Consider the following 17,980-nt stretch of genomic DNA (forward strand, 5'->3'; position numbering starts at 1 on the left):
AGTCTGTAGCGGTGCATTGGATTCTTCCATCCTAAGTGCAGGACCCTGCACTTATCCTTATTGAACCTCATCAGATTTCTTTTGGCCCAATCCTCCAATTTGTCTAGGTCCTTCTGTATCCTATCCCTCCCCTCCAGCGTATCTACCACTCCTCCCAGTTTAGTATCCGCAAATTTGCTGAGAGTGCAATCCACACCATCCTCCAGATCATTTATGAAGTTATTGAACAAAACCGGCCCCAGGACCGACCCCTGGGGCACTCCACTTGACACCGGCTGCCAACTAGACATGGAGCCATTGATCACTACCCGTTGAGCCCGACAATCTAGCCAGCTTTCTACCCACCTTATAGTGCATTCATCCAGCCCATACTTCCTTAACTTGCTGACAAGAATACTGTGGGAGACCGTGTCAAAAGCTTTGCTAAAGTCAAGAAACAATACATCCACTGCTTTCCCTTCATCCACAGAACCAGTAATCTCATCATAAAAGGCGATTAGATTAGTCAGGCATGACCTTCCCTTGGTGAATCCATGCTGACTGTTCCTGATCACTTTCCTCTCATGTAAGTGCTTCAGGATTGATTCTTTGAGGACCTGCTCCATGATTTTTCCAGGGACTGAGGTGAGGCTGACTGGCCTGTAATTCCCAGGATCCTCCTTCTTCCCTTTTTTAAAGATTGGCACTACATTAGCCTTTTTCCAGTCATCCGGGACTTCCCCCGTTCGCCACGAGTTTTCAAAGATAATGGCCAAGGGCTCTGCAATCACAGCCGCCAATTCCTTCAGCACTCTCGGATGCAACTCGTCCGGCCCCATGGACTTGTGCACGTCCAGCTTTTCTAAAGTCTTCCTGAGTCTGCTGACAGATAACTCCAAAGCCTCTGTGCATGAAGACACACAGAGTAGATTTGTCTTCTCCAAAGATGCCAGATTTTCATTCACTTTTCTTACCTGAGTCATGCTTTAAAGTAACCTGAAATTTTATTGTTTACCTCATAATCTCATTGATCTGAAAATAGTATAGTCTGTGTGAGTTGTTTCTCTCTTGAATCTTCACTGTGCTCCTCAGGATTGGGAATACAGAATGTAGTTCTTATAAAGCTGGAGATTCAGCAGTTGAAAAATCCCCTGACAAGTGGGAAGCCTTCCCATATTAGGGGGAGGGGAGTGGCAGCTGCAGGGCAGGGGATTTTGTCATCAGTTTCTGCAGGATGAGAGTTTTCATTTAAAACAAGTTTCTATCCCATATGTTCTGAAAGTCACAGTTGAAAAATTAGGGATGGAAATGTTTGGCATAAGTGAAGTCCAGGCATGAAAGTCCTGTTGAAGTCCAGTCGCACTGGGAAGAGTGTAGAATATTCCCACCAAGAAACTCCACTCAATGACTGTCTTTCATATCTGCTTCTAACTGATAGGTGCCTGCTAAACTTGAAACTCCCCTCCCACCCTCCTCTGTCAGAAAAGCAATGTCTCTCCTGTCCATTCCCCACCTATGCCCTCCAACCCCAGATTCAGCAACCCTGCCCCAAATAATGTGTTTTTGGGAATCATCCTGACTACTGTAATGATTAGTGAGATGGGGTGACCTACGCTGCAGCAGGATCAGGGTCTGTCTGCAGCTCTGCCCATCCCGTTTCCTTTTGTGAGTCCTCTGTTCCCGTAAAAAGCTTTGCTCCCTGCTGCTGCTGCTCTAGCTTGTCCAAGAAACTACAGAGTGAAATTGAAATGATTGTCAGTTTCATTGCTCCCCACAAGATTTTGATTTGTAGCTCTGAAACTGACCATTTTGGTTTCCTGTCATGTTGCTGCTGCTTAGCATCACAGAGAAACTGCAGGAAACTCAATACTTCATCAGGTCAAATTCAGAAAGATATGTTCACAATCATGAGGCATGAAAAAGTAATTTATAAAAATAAAGCTTAGATTCTGCAGAAGTAGCAGGCATAGACCTTATTATTTGCCAGGGGAAGTCCCTGCACACCAGGGACAAGTAGGCAAGTAGTCTTTTCAAGCCCTGGAGATTTAATCTGCTAAGTGTGAAACACATATAAAGTGAAGAAAGTTGTCTTCCTGAGTCTGCTGACAGATAACTCCAAAGCCTCTGTGCATGCTTTGCCAAGTTGTAAAAGAGCAGAGGATAAATCTTTTTGTCTCTATTGGTTTCATAATGTAAGACTTCAAAAAGCTTTGTCACCTTTTTGTTATAAATGCTATGATTTTTTGGATCTGAAATGTAAATTGGAAGCAGCTTACTCTTCTTTTACTAGTCTGAAGATTTGCTAAATGCAATAAAAGTGAAAGAGTCGTGTTTTATTTTTGCTTGGATGAAGGTTCAAGTTTCAAGTAAAATATCAGGTAAATGAAAGTTATTTAGGTAAAAGTGTATTATTACAGTATATGTGAAAACCTGTCACATGTCAAATACCAAAGGCAAATGACTTCAAATAGAATAATATACAAAGCCAAATTACTTGAAAGCAATATGGGTAAATGCACTTTTCTATGCTATTAGCTTGGCAAGCTGTCACATTGTAGCAACCAAAAATGATGCAGCACAGTGTAAATGTCTATATGGAATAGAGGGGAGAGTGTCTATCCACATTGGTTCCCCCAAATTATGAGGAAAGATGAAAAGAACGAATTTGTAGCATAGCTAATAGTTACTCGGGAGAGCAATAACTCTTACTATTATTTGAGAGTTGTAAATGCTGTGGAGGGAAAGGTATTGTTTTGGGTGGACCAGAAAATGATCAAAAGAAAACTTAGGTTCAATAGCAAAGCAAAAAAAAAACAAAAAAACCCTTAATATCAGGTTAGTTAAGATGTAGAACAGTCTCCCAAAGAGAATTGGTGGAAACATCAACTGATTGTTACTTTAAAACTAGGCTGGACAAAACTCTTGAGTATATTGGTGGAAAACAATCCTGCTATGGAAGGGGGAGGAGACAAGGTAATCAAATAGTTATTTTCTGTTTCTAATTTGTTAATCTGTGAATGTGGAAATGAGTTAGGATATATAGCTATGCTATCAAAGAATTTAAAAATATCTGTGGGATAAGTGAATCTATAAGAATATTTCCAGGTTATATTCAAAATGCTAGATAGTGGAAATAGACTTGATTTCATGGTAAACTAGTTGGTATTTAAGTTAAATTAAACAGCAGAGAATGTTTGCAGAGCTGCCAGATAATTATATTAAGTCTGTTGGTGAATATGCTTTTGTGAGTATTTTTTCTGTTAGAATGACTGATCTTTCTTTCCTGAATATTCATATACAAGGCTTTCTGGGTAAAGAACTTTGGAAAAATATACGCTTATTTGTCCTGTATACTTCTCCCCAGAACTTCAGAGCATTTTGAAACGCATGCATTTGAGGAATTTGGATTTTCACACGACATAATGCATGTCTTGTTTCAAATCATATCCTTTGTAATTCCATTTTGTGTTTGTTGCATCTTTCTGGCAACTTACCAAGTGTGTGTTGCCCCAGGCTCATAAGGTGGGTGGGGAAAAAGAAAAGTACTGGCCTAAACAAGTAGGTAATGTACATTCTCTTCAAAATTGAGTGCACCTACAGGCAGCTTTCATTTTTATGACTAGTGCTTTCGCAGTAGACCACCAGACCAGTTGCTGAAGTTGCTGGATCTGTGCAGGCAATATTCAGAGAACCAATTTGTTCCTCATGCACATAAACATACTAAGGAACAAATTGGTGGTTCTTTGGGTATCAACTGTATAAATTCACATGCTTGATTCAGCCTGTGCACTTTGCATTTTCTTAACTGGAAACTTCTAGAAAGCTTTGGTGGTTGGAGCTGCAGGCAAGTTCCCTTGTGGTACTGATCATTCAGCCTGAACATTATATATGGAGCTACAGTGCTGTACTCTAGTTCCTGATGGATGTCTAATTGGAGTCCCTTTAGATTTCTCCAGCTGCCTTTCTGTTTGCTGTGTTTTAGGTTGTTACTAAACTCTCCTGCTTTTAATTATAGCTAGAATAGTGTAGTTACATCGTTGCAGTTAATTTGTGTGTGAATTGTTTCTCTGTACTGGGCACCTTTTATTTTCATAGGATAGCTGGCAAGGTAACCAGCTTCAAATGATGCCCATTGTAATGTGAAAATGTGCTAAACAGCCCTGCATATGTAATGCTGCCTGTGTCCCACTGAGGTGCACATACTGAAAAATGCCTTTTGTGCTACCTTAACCCTGAGGGCTCAAAAGGACCAGGAATCTCAGCTCTGGATACACCCTTAAAGCAGCTCAGTATGATGTTTGAGTTGGCATTGAGCCTTTATTCCTTGCTTAATGCCATGTGGAAGTCTGAATCCCAAGAGACCCCTGATCTGATGAGGGAAATACTCGCTTTGGCCCAAGTACCGTGATGCCTCAGTGCCATTGCTCTCTCCCTCAGAACTGAAGTGTAGAGAAAGGAAAAAAAGAAAAGGCCAGGTTTTTGTCCTGAATATTTGACTCCATATGGATCTGTGAGCTCAGAACCAAGATGTTACCTATTCTGAGAGGCTCCTTCATACCAAGGACTGTACTTCCTGCCTATTCTGTACTAATAGCCATTTTGGTGTTAATGAGGTTCCTTACACAAGTTGTAGCTTGGGGCCTTCCTCTGTGTTCAAGCAGAGAATGTTCCCTGTTTCCTCCACTCAAAGTTTCTTCTTTGGACCTAGAATCTTGGTTCTGTGGTATCCCAAGGCCATCTTTGCTGCTGTGTGGGATAGTATTAAAGGTCACCCACCGATTCTTTCCTATTCTTAGTTTCTCTCTGGTTCCCAAATCTTCTATTTTGGGGATAGTAGAGGAGATTACAGCTTCAGTCACTCTAGACTGATTTCCTCTTGGCTCCCCACCTCAGGCCATTCTCTTATCCTGGTGGATCGTGTGACCTAAAGGCATTTTAAAATACTAAAGGAACCATTGTCTGCTTAGCAACAGAGGTCATGAGCATTCATTCCAGTGTTTCAGTCTCTGTACTGGCTCCCCATTGACTGCCAAATCAAATTCAGTCTTACATGGGATTAGCTCTTGCTGCCTGAGACTTCTTTTCCTGACACTGGCCTCTCAGGACAGCTGCATTCCCCTGGAACAATGAAATTATTGACTAATAATGAGAAATGACTCATTCTCAGAAGACGGCCCACAAACGCGGAGCTCACACCCACAAGAGATAATGACCATAGGCCTCGCCGCTTTGAGAGCAAAATGCAAACTAATTTTTCTGGCTGTGCTTTCCTGCAGTAATTTTCTCTCAATTTTAAATTGTGTAGACAAGAAATGTATTCCTGCCTGAATTGAAAAGAAGCTATTTCCCTGTCTAAATACTCATGAGGTTCTCAACATCACACTGGTCAGCATTGTACTAGATCCCAGGGAGAGCAAGCTCCATTTGTGGTATACTCTTACAGAGTTAATGTGAAAATAGTGATTGTGTGTTACATTATTGATAGGTGATCCAGATTAGTAACCAATAGTGCAGGAGTTCTCTTCATTTTTGAAACCGCAGTAACCTCTTGCGAGGTAGCAGTTCATTTAGACTGCCTGTTGAATTTACTAAAAATTTTGTGTGTACTCCTTATTATCTGGTGGAGATATTTTCCTATGTTAATAGCAGACTATTTTTCATCTGCATGCAGGCTGCATGGCTTTGGGTAAGGGAAGTTGGAGACTCCAGTTGGTAGAAAGAGCTGAGGGTGAACGTCAGCTTGAATTTTTAGAGCAGGCCTTCATAGAGCCCTTGTGTGTGCACTGTAGCTTCACAGTGCACTATTTTTTTTATCTGATAGTCTTATCAATTTATCCTGATTTAATCTTCTCCAAATTAAGCAGTTTAATCTATTGAAGAAATGTTTGGTGTATTAATATTGGGTAGCTTTCAGTCAACTTCTTCCATATACTAAACTGAAAATAGTATTTCATTGGGGGAGGGAGGTGTGTGCTCAGTGTTGGTTATTTTGAGTGGGTCTAATCTGAATGTCTTGTTGAATTGCAGAAAATTGATGCCCAGGCCATTGAAGAATTCTATGGGTTAACATCAGACATTTCCAAAAACTCAGAATCCGGATATATCCTCTTCTACCAGTCAAGAGACTAAAACTGAAATGATAGATGTGTACAAATAAAAGAAAAAAGGGATCAAGGTTATGTCCCAAGTAGGACATCAGTGACAGCAGAAACAATTCCTCATCATTGCTGTAGGACCATGAGAGATCCAGCAGGGAGAAGAAAGGTTTACCTCTGCCATTTCTTGGAGGATGAGTGCTGTCTTCTGTAACAAGAAGAGCTTTTGCTCTGATTTTCTTTCTGGGCTTTTTTTTTTACATTGCTAGCTTCCAAAATCTGGGTTACCTCTACTTGAAACCTGGCTGCTTATTTGTTCAAGAACTGAAGAAAGGTTTTAAAAGTAGCATTGTGGAATTCTTTACCATTCAGTGTCAGCCTGAGGCTGTACCTTGGAGTCTGTCATCGTCGTTTTTCTGTATTTTAGCAGAATGATTTCAATATTCAGTGTCAGCTGAACACATATTTTGAGATATGCGCAGCAGCCAGTTGCTGGATATTTTTGGTGACTCAGACATGCGAAACAGTACAGTGTTAAAACACTGGAAACGTCAAGTCTGTAATTTTTAAAACGGTAGACACAAAGCTATTTCTGCAGCATTATAAATCCCTCAGTATGTATCATCTTGGTTTTAGATAACACTAATAGCACTCTTTTTTGTATATTTTTAACTTTTACTATCCTATTCCCCCTCCAGAAGATGTAATTTTTTTTCCCCACATTTAACCTAATCTGTTGTACTTTTTAATTTTTTAAGCAAAAGTTTGACTCTCAAAGCCACAATGCTGCAAATTCAAGCAAAGAAGCAGTTGAGCTTTTAAAAGTGCATGTCTTGCAACAAGTTGTTATAGAAAGTTTAAAGTTACAGTATTTCTTGGAGCTATTGCATACGCCAAAAGTGCCCTCTTCTGAAACAGGATCTGTTCAGCATTTCATTCAGTATATAGTAAACAGATGCAGGATCGTATCTGCCTATGATAATACACAGAAGCAGCACTAATTGTGAAGAGTTAACCAAGGGAAGCATTATTTACATAACTAATCCAGTTGTTCCTAGTCTTTGAAATTTCCATTAAGGAAGAAAAACAAAAAACAAGGGTTAACACACACTACCTTGCAAAGAGTTCCTCTTCATCTTGTTGGTTACATTAGTTTTGTCATGTGCATCATTGCCCCTGAAAATGCTCTCTAGTTTGATATGCCACTGTAGGCCTTGCTTAACGGGGGAAAGGTATGTTTGTCTTATGAAGACTGAATTTAAGAAACTGTCCATTACAAATGTATATAGTATAATCTCAAGGATAATTAGAAAGAAAAGATTAAAGGGAATTTATAAGAAATCTCTGAAACCCTTTATGTAATTTTCTTTTTGAAAAGTCCTGTTACAGTGCCAAAGCTTGTCATAGCTGGCTCTAAACCATGAGTGGAAATTGATATTTTCCTTTCTTCTTCTTGTTAAATAACACCAAAGCTGTCTTCTACCTTGTTGGTCTTAGTACAGCACTTCGTAGTACGCACTGGTGATTGTTATCTATGAGGACATTTAATTTATGCAATTCTGTGATTTGTATGGGATAAATAGAATATTTTTACCAAAATATTGTCCTCTTGAAGACAATCCATCATATACATGCAGTCCTTTATGGTGGCTGTACTCATTATCTGTTGTTCCCTTTCACAACTGGAAACCTCCTGTTAGCAATTAATTCCTTTCTTTTTAAAATGGAAGTTAGTAAATATTAGCATATTCCAATTGGGTACAAGTTCCATCCCCTCCCACCTCTCCTTCTCCAGAAGAAAATGTATGGACAGTCAATTCCTGATTTTTATTATGCAAAATACTCTCATTTTCAGAGATTTAATCAGTAACCGTAAAATCTTTTTTGTCATCTTGTTGTTCCTACTTGTGTGAAAATTGCTCTTGGTTAGCAATCCTCTCCCCTTGTTCACAGAAAAACCCAGAGCCCCTGGATAGTGACACTAACAGAAATCTGTCATCAGTAACTCTTGCAAAAAGGAGAGCGCACTGAGTTTAAAAAACAAATCTAAACAGTCAACACAAAAAAGTGATGTAGAACACTATACATGTATTTTGTATATCTGGTGATACATTTTTACAAATAAAATACCTGATTTGAGAGAGAGAATATTGAAAGAATATATACTATAGATTAAAAAAACTGTTAAAAGTGCACTTTTGCTACAGATTTATAAGGAAACTAAATGGGATTAAATTGGAAGAGAATGGTGTGATATTACTTCTGTATAATTAATGACCCCACCTGTCTCCAATAAAGGTCATGTATGTTCACATGCACATGGCCCAAATGTTTTTCCTTGATTGGTGTGAATATCACTCGAAGACGAAAAATAAAAGTAATTGGTTAGTTTTGACAAGAGTGAACAGGGCCCCTTTTGTTTTTTCTTCTCTCACGTTAATTTTCTGAGAATATTTGTTGGTAACTAGTACCCACGAATCTCCAGCTTCGCCCAGTCCTTTAATTGTTAGACTTCATTCACATAGACTGGAAGGGATGACTGTGGAAATGGAAGGGCTATGAAAGGAATCCTTTGTCTAAGGTAGACTTTGCAGGACATAGCTGCTCAATACTTCATTTTACTAATCTGCTGTTAACCCAAGTGAAAAGATTAAAAATCTATCTGGTGCCATACATGGGCTTTGAGCTCAACGGCCAAAGATGAAGTCCCTACCCAGAAGAGTTTGCCATCTACGTGAGTTAACCCACTTCACTCAAAGGGAAAACTTGGTGAGTAAGGACTACTCACATAAGTAAGAGTTTACAGATCAAAGTATATGGACCTATATAAGTAAGAGAGGTTCTTTTAAAAAAAAAAAAAAAAAGAATTTAAAATCAGAATAAATTCCCTTCCTTATCTTAGTAGGTCACATATTGGCAATAAGCAATGGAATCATATTTTACTTTAGAACAAGTGGGGGTAATGTCCATTGATTTCAATAGGTATTTTACCTGTTTGCATCCAAGATGAATTTGGTCCATTGTAGTCTGAAACAAATATGAGAAATGAATATCTGATTACCTCAAAATATAGCTCAGGTCTGAAAGGTTCATGATTTGATTTTATAGTATATGCTTCGGCTGAAATAACTCTGAGTCAGAGTCTGCCATTTTTACTCATGCTCAATAGTGGTTTACTCCTCAAGTAATCCAGTTTGCTTCAATGAGACCGCTCCCTCCAGGAAAAAAACTAGTGCTCAGTGAGAGAGTGGCAGATTCTGGTCCTGTAGCCCATTTATCTCTGCAAACTGTGACAGATAGGAACCCCCACACCATACTATTATGTTGATATTCCAGTAAATCCCACAATGTGTTCATACACACGAGTACCTGCCCCACAGAATTTACGCAAGAGGAACGTTGTTTGTGAATTAGTATTTGTACTTGGAACATTCTAGTTAGCATCCCTAGAGTTTGAAGTGACCATGCCAGCTCAGTTTAGAAGGCCTTTAAAACAGATCCGATTTGACTGGTACAAGGAGGCAAATAGAATAATAAAGGTCCGTGAAACAAGTAAAACCTTCCTTCTCCAGTCCTCGGTATTCAGGGAAAGGAACAACCCCCTGAAATGTAATTAATTCTCTAAATATGAATTCCTGCTAGCATTTGCTATTGTGCACTATTAACTTCTGGAGGCTTTCTCCCTTTTTCTGTGCAATTTGCTTCCACCTACACAGTCAGTTGGCTTTGTTTTGAGCTTGGTTCATATGTGCAGTGGTAAAACGGGATTAGATTTTTCTCTGCAATGGAGTTGAATAGTTATGGTTTACAGTATATATCAGGGGTGGGCAAAGTACGATCCGCGGGCCTGATCCGGCCCCTCAGGGCTTTGGATCTGGCCTGCAGGATTGCCACCCTTGTGGCACCGCGGGCCCTGTGCTGCTGCTGGAAGCGGCTGGCACCACATCCCTGTGGACCCTGGGGGAGGGGAGCCAAAGGGCTCCGTGCACTGCCTTGCCTCAAGGCACCACCTCCTGCAGCTCCCATTGGCTGGGAGTGGGGAATCACGGCCAATGGGAGCTTTGGGGGAGGTACCTGCAGGTGAGGGCAGCCCTCGGAGCCCTCTGCACCCCCTCCCCCAGGTGCCGCAGGGATGTGATTTGAGGACTTCAATAGCTCAGACATAAGTGAGAGGTTTTTCGCAGGAATGGGTGGGTGAAATTCTGTGGCCTGCATTGTGCGGGAGGTCAGACTAGACTAGATGATCATAATGGTCCCTTCTGACCTTAGTGTCCATGAATCTACGGTGCCGGCCACTTCCGTGAGCGGTGCAGCGCAGGGCCAGGGCAGGCAGGAAGCCTGTCTTAGCCCCACTGTGTTCCATTGCCACCCCGGAGCTGCTCCAGGTAAGCAGCGCCGGGCCGGAGCCTGCACCCCGAACCTCTCCTGCACCCCACACCCCAACCCCCTGCCCTGAGCTCCCTGCCGCACCCCTCTTGCACCCTGCACCCTTGCCCTGAGCCCCTGCCCGCACCGTCTCCTGCACCCCAACCCCCTTCCCTGAGCCCCCTTGAACACCTCGCACTCCTCCTCTGCCCCAACCCCTGGCCCTGAGCCCCTTCCTGCATGCTGCACCCCCTCCCACACTCCGCACTCCCTCCCGCACCCCAATTCCCTGCCCCAGCCCTACATTCATGGCCATGCAATTTCCCCACCCAGATGTGGCCCTCAGGCCAAAAAGTTTGCCCACCCTGGTATATATGGTATTAGTGGAGTAATTGCAGTTGTGTACCGGACAATAGCTTGGGTTAAGAACACGAAGATTCACACATTTTTCTCCTTATTCCTTTAGAGACTGAATATTTTGCAAAGGGAAGTGACTTGATCTTTAAATGAATACTGTTTGTTCTCTACTCTGAGCCGTTTACTTTAGCTAACTGCTCTTGGCATTGATATATGCTTTGAAGGGAAGCACCCTAGTACCCTCTCCGTACTAAACCTATTTGTGTTGCAGTAATGCCTAGGAGCCCTAGTCATGGAGCAGAGCCCCACTGTTCTAGGTGTTGTACAAACACTGAACAGAGAGCATGTGGCAATGTTTGATGCTTTCAAACACTGACAATTTAACACAGTTGTAAACTGGTTCAGAAACCCTAGAATAAAACTAGTTTGGTGCAGTAATCTCTATTCCTTATGGTAGTATCAAGAGGTCATAATCAAGGTGGAGGCCCTGTTATGCTAGGCATTGTACAAAAATATAGGAGAAAGTGGTCCTCATCCCAGAGATCTTATCCTAAAACAAGGAGGGGGGAAACGGAGGTGGGAAGACAACAGTAACATATGGTTATACAAGCTGCTCGTTATGTGCATATTTTGGTGGTTCTAAATCATTTTTAAGTTTTTAATATAAGATAAAATAACTAAGTAGCTGCCAACAATTTCCACTGGGCACCTGAATCATTCTTTGTTAATGAAGTTAGGGAAAGAGTTAGCTACCAAATCCTTGTCCAGAAACTGCTACAGCTGTCATAGCAAAACCATGCTGGAAAATATTGTCATGCATAACTTTGGGGTTTAAGCAGTAAACACCACACGAGTGTTGGTAAGGGTCCCTGATGATCTGTGGGCCCACCTGAGTCACATATAATTTGAACTTCACTTTGGGTACATCTTTGACCAGTCAAGCTTATAATTTTGTTTTTCATGATTATTTGTAATCCTGTGGGATGTGTGTGTCTTTTGGGCTTCCCCCCATAGGTGGTCCTCTGCCCAATCTGCAGAGGATGAGAGTCTGTTACAGCCCCAGTTAGTGTCTTGGCTCTTTAACTCAGCTTTTGCTTTTAGCTTGGGATGTCCGCAGGTCAATCCCTGGTGTGTTGGCTAAAATGGTTTCTGTCATGTATTCATGCTAGCAAAATTTCTGTGCTTGAATGTTTGTTTGCAGAGAGAACCTGGGATAAGGTTAAATTGTCTGCTTAGAATTGAAAGGCACATTACAATTTTGTCCATATCCATTCAAGTTTAGTTAAAATACAACAGTGCTCAAACATTGCTTAAGCATGAAGCTTTTTCAGTATTTTTCCCTCCATTCTCACCCAAGAGCCCCTCATTTTCCGTACAATAGTGGTTTAACAAATTGCAGGAGATAGGACGGGGTGGGAGAGGGAGAACTGAGTAGTATTCTTGGCAACAGTTTCCAAATACATGATTTTTTTTTTAAACTGTTCATTTTGAGTTTGAGTCACAATATTTTTCAAAGCAAAAGGGCATCAGCTTGGAAAAAATCCAGATCATTTCTTAAAATTTGTTTGGAATCACTTCAGTCCAGAGCAAAAATGAAAAAGCTGAGCCACTTTAGCTGCGATTCGACATATAGATTTAAAAATTCTGGCAGTCTTTACTGAATGTTGCTCATCATCTTAACGATACGTGATAAGAGAATGAAACATTTGCGCCTCTGCCATGGGCGTTTGACTGCTATGTTGTTGAATGCCCTTTCTGTCTTTTTTATGCAAGAAAAGATGAGGTTTCTAAGGAACGGCCTATGTATTGAAAAGGTCATTCAAAGTATGGGGACCAATTTATTCTTGAAGCATGAAGTCCACTGAAGTAAATTGCTACAGGGGCAATTTGGATTAGATATATACGAAGTTGGTGACAACAAAAACAGGCAATGGAATAAGCTGCCAAAAGTAGTAATGGGTGCTAGAGGGTTAATTTTTGTCATGATTGGAGGAAGTGAAGAGCTGGTATAGAATCATAGGACTGGAAGGGACCTCAAGAGGTCATCTAATCCAATCCCCTGCACTCATGGCAGGACTAAGTATTATCTAGACCATCCCTGATAGGTGTTTGTCTAACCTGCTCTTAAAAATCTCCAGTGATGGAGATCCCACAACCTCCCTAGGCAATTTATTCCAGTGTTTAAGCACCCGGACAGTTAGGAAGTTTTTCTTAATGTCCAACCTAGTCCTCCCTTGCTGCGATTTAAGCCCATTGCCTCTTGTCCTATCCTCAGAGGTTAAGAAAAACAAATGTTCTCCCTCCTCTTTGTAACAACCTTTTACATACTTGAAAACTGTTACCATGTCACCTCTGTCTTCTCTTTTCCAGACTAAACAAACCCAATTTTTTCCATCTTCCCTCATAGGTCATGTTTTCTAGACCTTTAATAATTTTTGTCACTCCTCTCTGGACTCTCTCCAATTTGTCCACATCCTTTCTGAAATGTGGTGCCCAGAACTGGACACAATACTCCAGTTGAGGCCTAATCAGAGTGGAGTAGAGCGTAAGAATTACTTCTTGTGTCTTGCTTACAACACTCCTGCTAATACATCCCAGAATTATGTTTGCTTTTTTTTTTTTTTAGCAACAGTGTTACACTGTTAACTCATCTATAGCTTATGGTCCACTATGACCCCCAGATCCCTTTCCAGAGCACTCCTTCCTAGGCAGTCATTTCCCATTTTGTATGTGTGCAACTGATTGCTCCTTCCTAAATGGAGTACTTTGCATTTGTTCATATTGAATTTCATCCTATTTACTTCAGACCATTTCTCCAGTTTGTCCAGATCATTTTGAATTATAATCCTATCCTCCAAAGCACTTGCAACCCCGCCCAGCTTGATTTTGTCCACAAACTTTATAAGTGTACTCTCTATGCCATTATCTAAATAATTGATGAAGATATTGAACGGAACCGAATCCAGAACTGATCCCTGCGGGACCCCGTATGTTATAACTCATGTATAAGACTTAAAACTGAGAATCAAGTACTAATAAGTGGGAAACCACCTGCCATGTAATGTTCTTAGTTATAGCAATGTACAATGGCAGATGCTCAGCACCTCTTGGGATCTGGTCCTGTGTGAACAATCTAAGACAATAGGTTGGAGGGGAAATGACAGGAAGTTACATTATAGAGACAAGGTGGATGAGGTAATATCTTTTATTGGCCCAACTTCTGTATTTCTTGTGTGGTCTCTTATTGTCCTGTGATCAGACATGACTGTTCTACCACAGAGAAGTGGGTGGAAGGATTTAAGTGCTATCTCTCTTCTTATGAGATTCAGATAAAACAATGAGATACTAAGAGTGAAAATACAGAGTGGATGATGGATGGCCAGCTTCAGCTAGATTGATAATACATCCTTAGCCAAGGGCAAGGAAAGTTAGAGAAAAGCAGGAAGGGAAAAGGACTTCAGAGAGTCACAAGGAAGAGGGCTTTAGAGACAGAATGGGGAGGTAGCAGAGGATTCACAAAGTGTGAAATATCCAGAGAAAACAAAATTTAGATACACTAAGGTGACCCTAAAGTGGGTTTGAGCAAGGGGATAAACTGAGCTTTTGTCCTTATTTCTCTGCTGTATCATGAGGGGGTGGGGAGAAGTCTGATATAAAAATATATTTGAAAGGGTTTATTTTCCTGCTTGTGTGCTTTTGTTTTTCTTTTGGGGGGGAGGGAGGGTTTGCCTTAGAAATATCTGGAGTGTCACATTTTGTTTTTGCTGAAAACTGCAGAGATTGGGAGCTGTCTCAGTCCTCAGCCGAAGAGACTTCGGTTGTTGGATCTTTAACAAAGACAACTTTTCTCCCAAGCGTTTCTCCTGTTCAAGTTGAGTAGGTGTTTCAAGCGGGCTGAATAAACATCACTTTCCTTCTCAGTCAATCAGGTTTCCCTTATATGGTATCTCTAGTGCCACCTACTACATCTCCAATCCTCCACAGTCTTAGAAAACAAAAAGCCAGTAAGATCAGCAAGAGCTGCAGCCTGTGATTTGAAGACCATGGTATTTTAGTTTTTTTTTTTAAAAAGTAAGAGATTTTAAAGCAAAACAAAAACCCTTCAAAAATCACTCTGAAATCTAGGGATCTAGTTCAGTGTTCTCTGGAGTCCACAGTTCAATTCTTGGCTGCTGTTCTGTGGATTGAGAGTTGCAGTTAAAAGGGCAGTAATTAGAAAGCTGCTGTTCCTGTGTCTCGTGAGATGTGTCCCTACTCACAGGAAGTGCTGGCAATGAGACAAGCCAAAAGAAACCTGCTGCATTAAAAGGACTCTGCTGGAAGAAGCATTTCAGGCTCCCTTAGGGGCACTGCTCTGAGCATTTGTATGAAGGAGTGAAAGTGCCAAATAGAAGAGGGGGACGGGGAGTGCTTCAAACAGATTGACAAGAAGGTGTGTCTATGGAAACTTCCCATTGAAACCTCACCAAGAGTGGAGCAAGGTTTGAAATGTCAGTGCTTTTATGTAATTAAAAGAATCCATGTGAATGGGAATGAAAGCACTGCTAGTAGGAGGATAGCACTATGGACACAGCCCTTACAATTTGAGGGGATGAGAGCACCCCTTGTCACCTGTTTGCAATGCTCAGCAAATAAGGTCTGTGCCAGAGCAGTTGATTTCCACGTCTGCTCCTTTCTGAGCTTTCCTAGGTGGGTCCGTCTAGAGGAGCTTCTTTGCAACAGCTGGAATCTAGAATGAGTGGTTTGCTGTCACTCTAGTGATCATGCAGGGGTGTCCAGCTGTTTATTTTCCACATATTTTTTTAAAAGCAGCGAACTGACATCAAACATTCTGAATATTTTGGTGACCGCTTTGCTGCATCCTCTTTAATGGGTATTTTCTATTTGGTTTTCTTTTGTTGTCTGCAGCTTGCCTGTGAATTTTCAGTGCTGCAGTCTTCTGATGTCAACAGCTATTAGGAGTTTGGTGGCTTTTGGAACAATGGGGGAGGAATGCTTTGGGACTAATTATGCAATGTTTGACTTTGAGTTCATGAAATAACATGCAGAGAGAACTGGCTGGTTTAGCTTCAGACTGAACTGACTGGCCCTTAAGAGGTCTGTGGAACTGTTTAAAAAGCAGTTGTGTTAGGTAACAAACTATCTGCATGTCTAAATGCATTGAAATGAGACTGGGAGAATTTGCAAAAACCCAGTGCTCCCAATCTGGTACCCATCGGTAACATGTTTTGGGTACCATGCAAGGCACTGTGCTTAGTCACTTAGGACTGTATGGGCCTGTATCCCCAAGCTCCTCCCTGTACGGGCTTGTCCCTCCAAGATCCCTAGATCTTCGGAAGATTTTCCTCCTCTCCTTTCCATCCTCTTCCATCCATGCTCCTGAACTTTATCTATAAGCTCTGAACACATCCCTTTTCAAGGGCTGGTCCCACCAGGCTCTGTGTCTTATTTCTGCCCCCTTTCCTTGCCATTACACCAGGTTTTTTGAAGTGATTCCCTAGCTAGGTCCTGTTCCCCAGAGGACACTGGCTTGTGAAGAAAATTGGAGAGATTCATTACACAAACTCAGAGAGGTTGTACCTCAGACCCTGGGGACAATGTGCTGCTTTTACAAGCAGTCATAGTCCTGCTTCCTTCTTGAGATTCCTCTGGCTCTGATCTCCTAGGAGATCAGTATCTTCCTGGCTTAAGGACCTGATCCTGAAAGGGGCCAAGCAGCTGTAACTCCTCTCAGGTTGAACATTTAGAGATCAGCTATGTAGAGCTGGAAAGTAATTTAAGTGTGAGCTAGAACCATAGGACTCTTCCCCCCCGCACCTCCAAATATGCCTTCCCAAGTAACAGAGAGCAGAACTTGGTACCAAGTACATTCATTTGTTGTTTAATCCTTTTATGGCTCAAAACACCATTCATCTCTCTGTCTTCCTAACATTTGCACTGTGCTCATTACCATAGTATCTGGCTCTTTGGCTGATATAGGGAAAGTGCCACCGAACTTCAGGGGTGCCTTAAAGCAGGCTCCTGGGGATAGAGCCCTTCCTATCCTTGTCGCTTGCCAGAAGGAGAGCCGGAACCTTTTTTTGATACTGACACAGTGAGTTGGGATTGGATGGTAAGAGCGCTCATGCATGAATGAGAGTCTCCCCGCTCTTTTGGAGGACCAGTTACATTGCCTTGGATCTGTGTATCCAGAGCAAAGCAACTACATTTGGACAGTGTTGTAGATCAGTGGTTCTCAACCGGGGATCCACAGCTCCCTGGGGGGGGGTCTGTGAGCCCTTTCAGGGAGGCTGCAGGGCCCTGTGGCTGAAAGCCAGTGCTCCGAGCCCCGGCCCTAAAGCTTGGAGTGGCACGGGCCTGAAGCCGGTGCCCTTCCTCCCCCCGAAGCTGGGAGTGGCGTGGGGCTAAAGCTGCCCCCCCAAAGTCAGAAGCAGCGCAGGGCTAAAGCTGTCCTCCCACCCCCCAAAGCTGGAAGCAGCATGGGGCTGAAGCCGACAAACATCCCCCCCTCGCCCCCAAGCCAGGAGCAGTGTGGGGCTGAAGCCGGGAGCCCTAGCGCCCCCTCCCACCTGTTGAAGCTGGGGGGAGCCACACTGGGAGCTCCCCCAGCCCATACACAGTCCCTAGCTACCCCCCGCCTGTACCCTGAGCTACCGCCTTCTCACACAGCCCCTAGCTATCCCCTGCCTGCACCCTGAGCTACTCCCCTGCCTGCAGAGAGCTCCTAGCTATCTCCTTACTTCACACAACCTCTGGCTACCCCCTCCCTGCACCCTGAGCAGTTTTTAAAACTTTTTGAACTGAGTCCCCCATTTGAGTTACATTTTTTAGTTGCACCCCTCCCCCGCCACAGCCCAGACAGGCTGGGTGGCTCCTGAGTGAGTCGGGGGTGGAGGTGGCACTCCCTCTCTGGACCCCACTGTGCGAAGCTGGCTCGAGCCCCACCAGCCCTTGCCCCCACACCAAATAGAAGTAAAACTATGCCTATTCCCCAGGGCCCCCTGTGATGGGCTCGGTCATAGGGATCCCCTTGGGACTGTCACCTGATGTGCTGAAATTACCTCTGAACCTGTTTTCCCTGCCAGCTTTGGACTTCAGAACCCTGCCTTGTGGAGCCAGACACGCTAGCCTGCTGCAACACAGACTCCGGTCTGGGCCATGGCCCCAAAGCTGCAGACTTTAAC

General features: G+C 42.6%; 1 protein-coding gene across 5 annotated transcripts in view; it reads left to right on the top strand.

Moving 5' to 3' along the window:
* Window positions 1–17,980, top strand: part of LOC141993116 (ubiquitin carboxyl-terminal hydrolase 12-like) — a 78,130-nt gene that overhangs the window by 33,719 nt on the left and 26,431 nt on the right. Inside the window, exons 9-10 of one of the 5 annotated variants that reach the window (XM_074962428.1) lie at window positions 2,888–2,952; window positions 6,007–8,437. The exons of 2 other annotated variants lie outside the window; for them this stretch is intronic. In XM_074962428.1, coding sequence (XP_074818529.1) covers window positions 2,888–2,905 — 18 coding nt within the window. In that variant the 3' untranslated portion in view covers window positions 2,906–2,952; window positions 6,007–8,437. Of the gene's footprint in view, window positions 1–2,887; window positions 2,953–6,006; window positions 8,438–17,980 lie in introns of those variants that run through there. 2 more of the 5 variants (XM_074962425.1, XM_074962429.1) reach the window with 2 other exon arrangements.

The sequence above is a fragment of the Natator depressus genome, chromosome 9 (assembly GCF_965152275.1).
Source record: "Natator depressus isolate rNatDep1 chromosome 9, rNatDep2.hap1, whole genome shotgun sequence".
Classification (NCBI taxonomy): Eukaryota; Metazoa; Chordata; order Testudines; family Cheloniidae; genus Natator; species Natator depressus.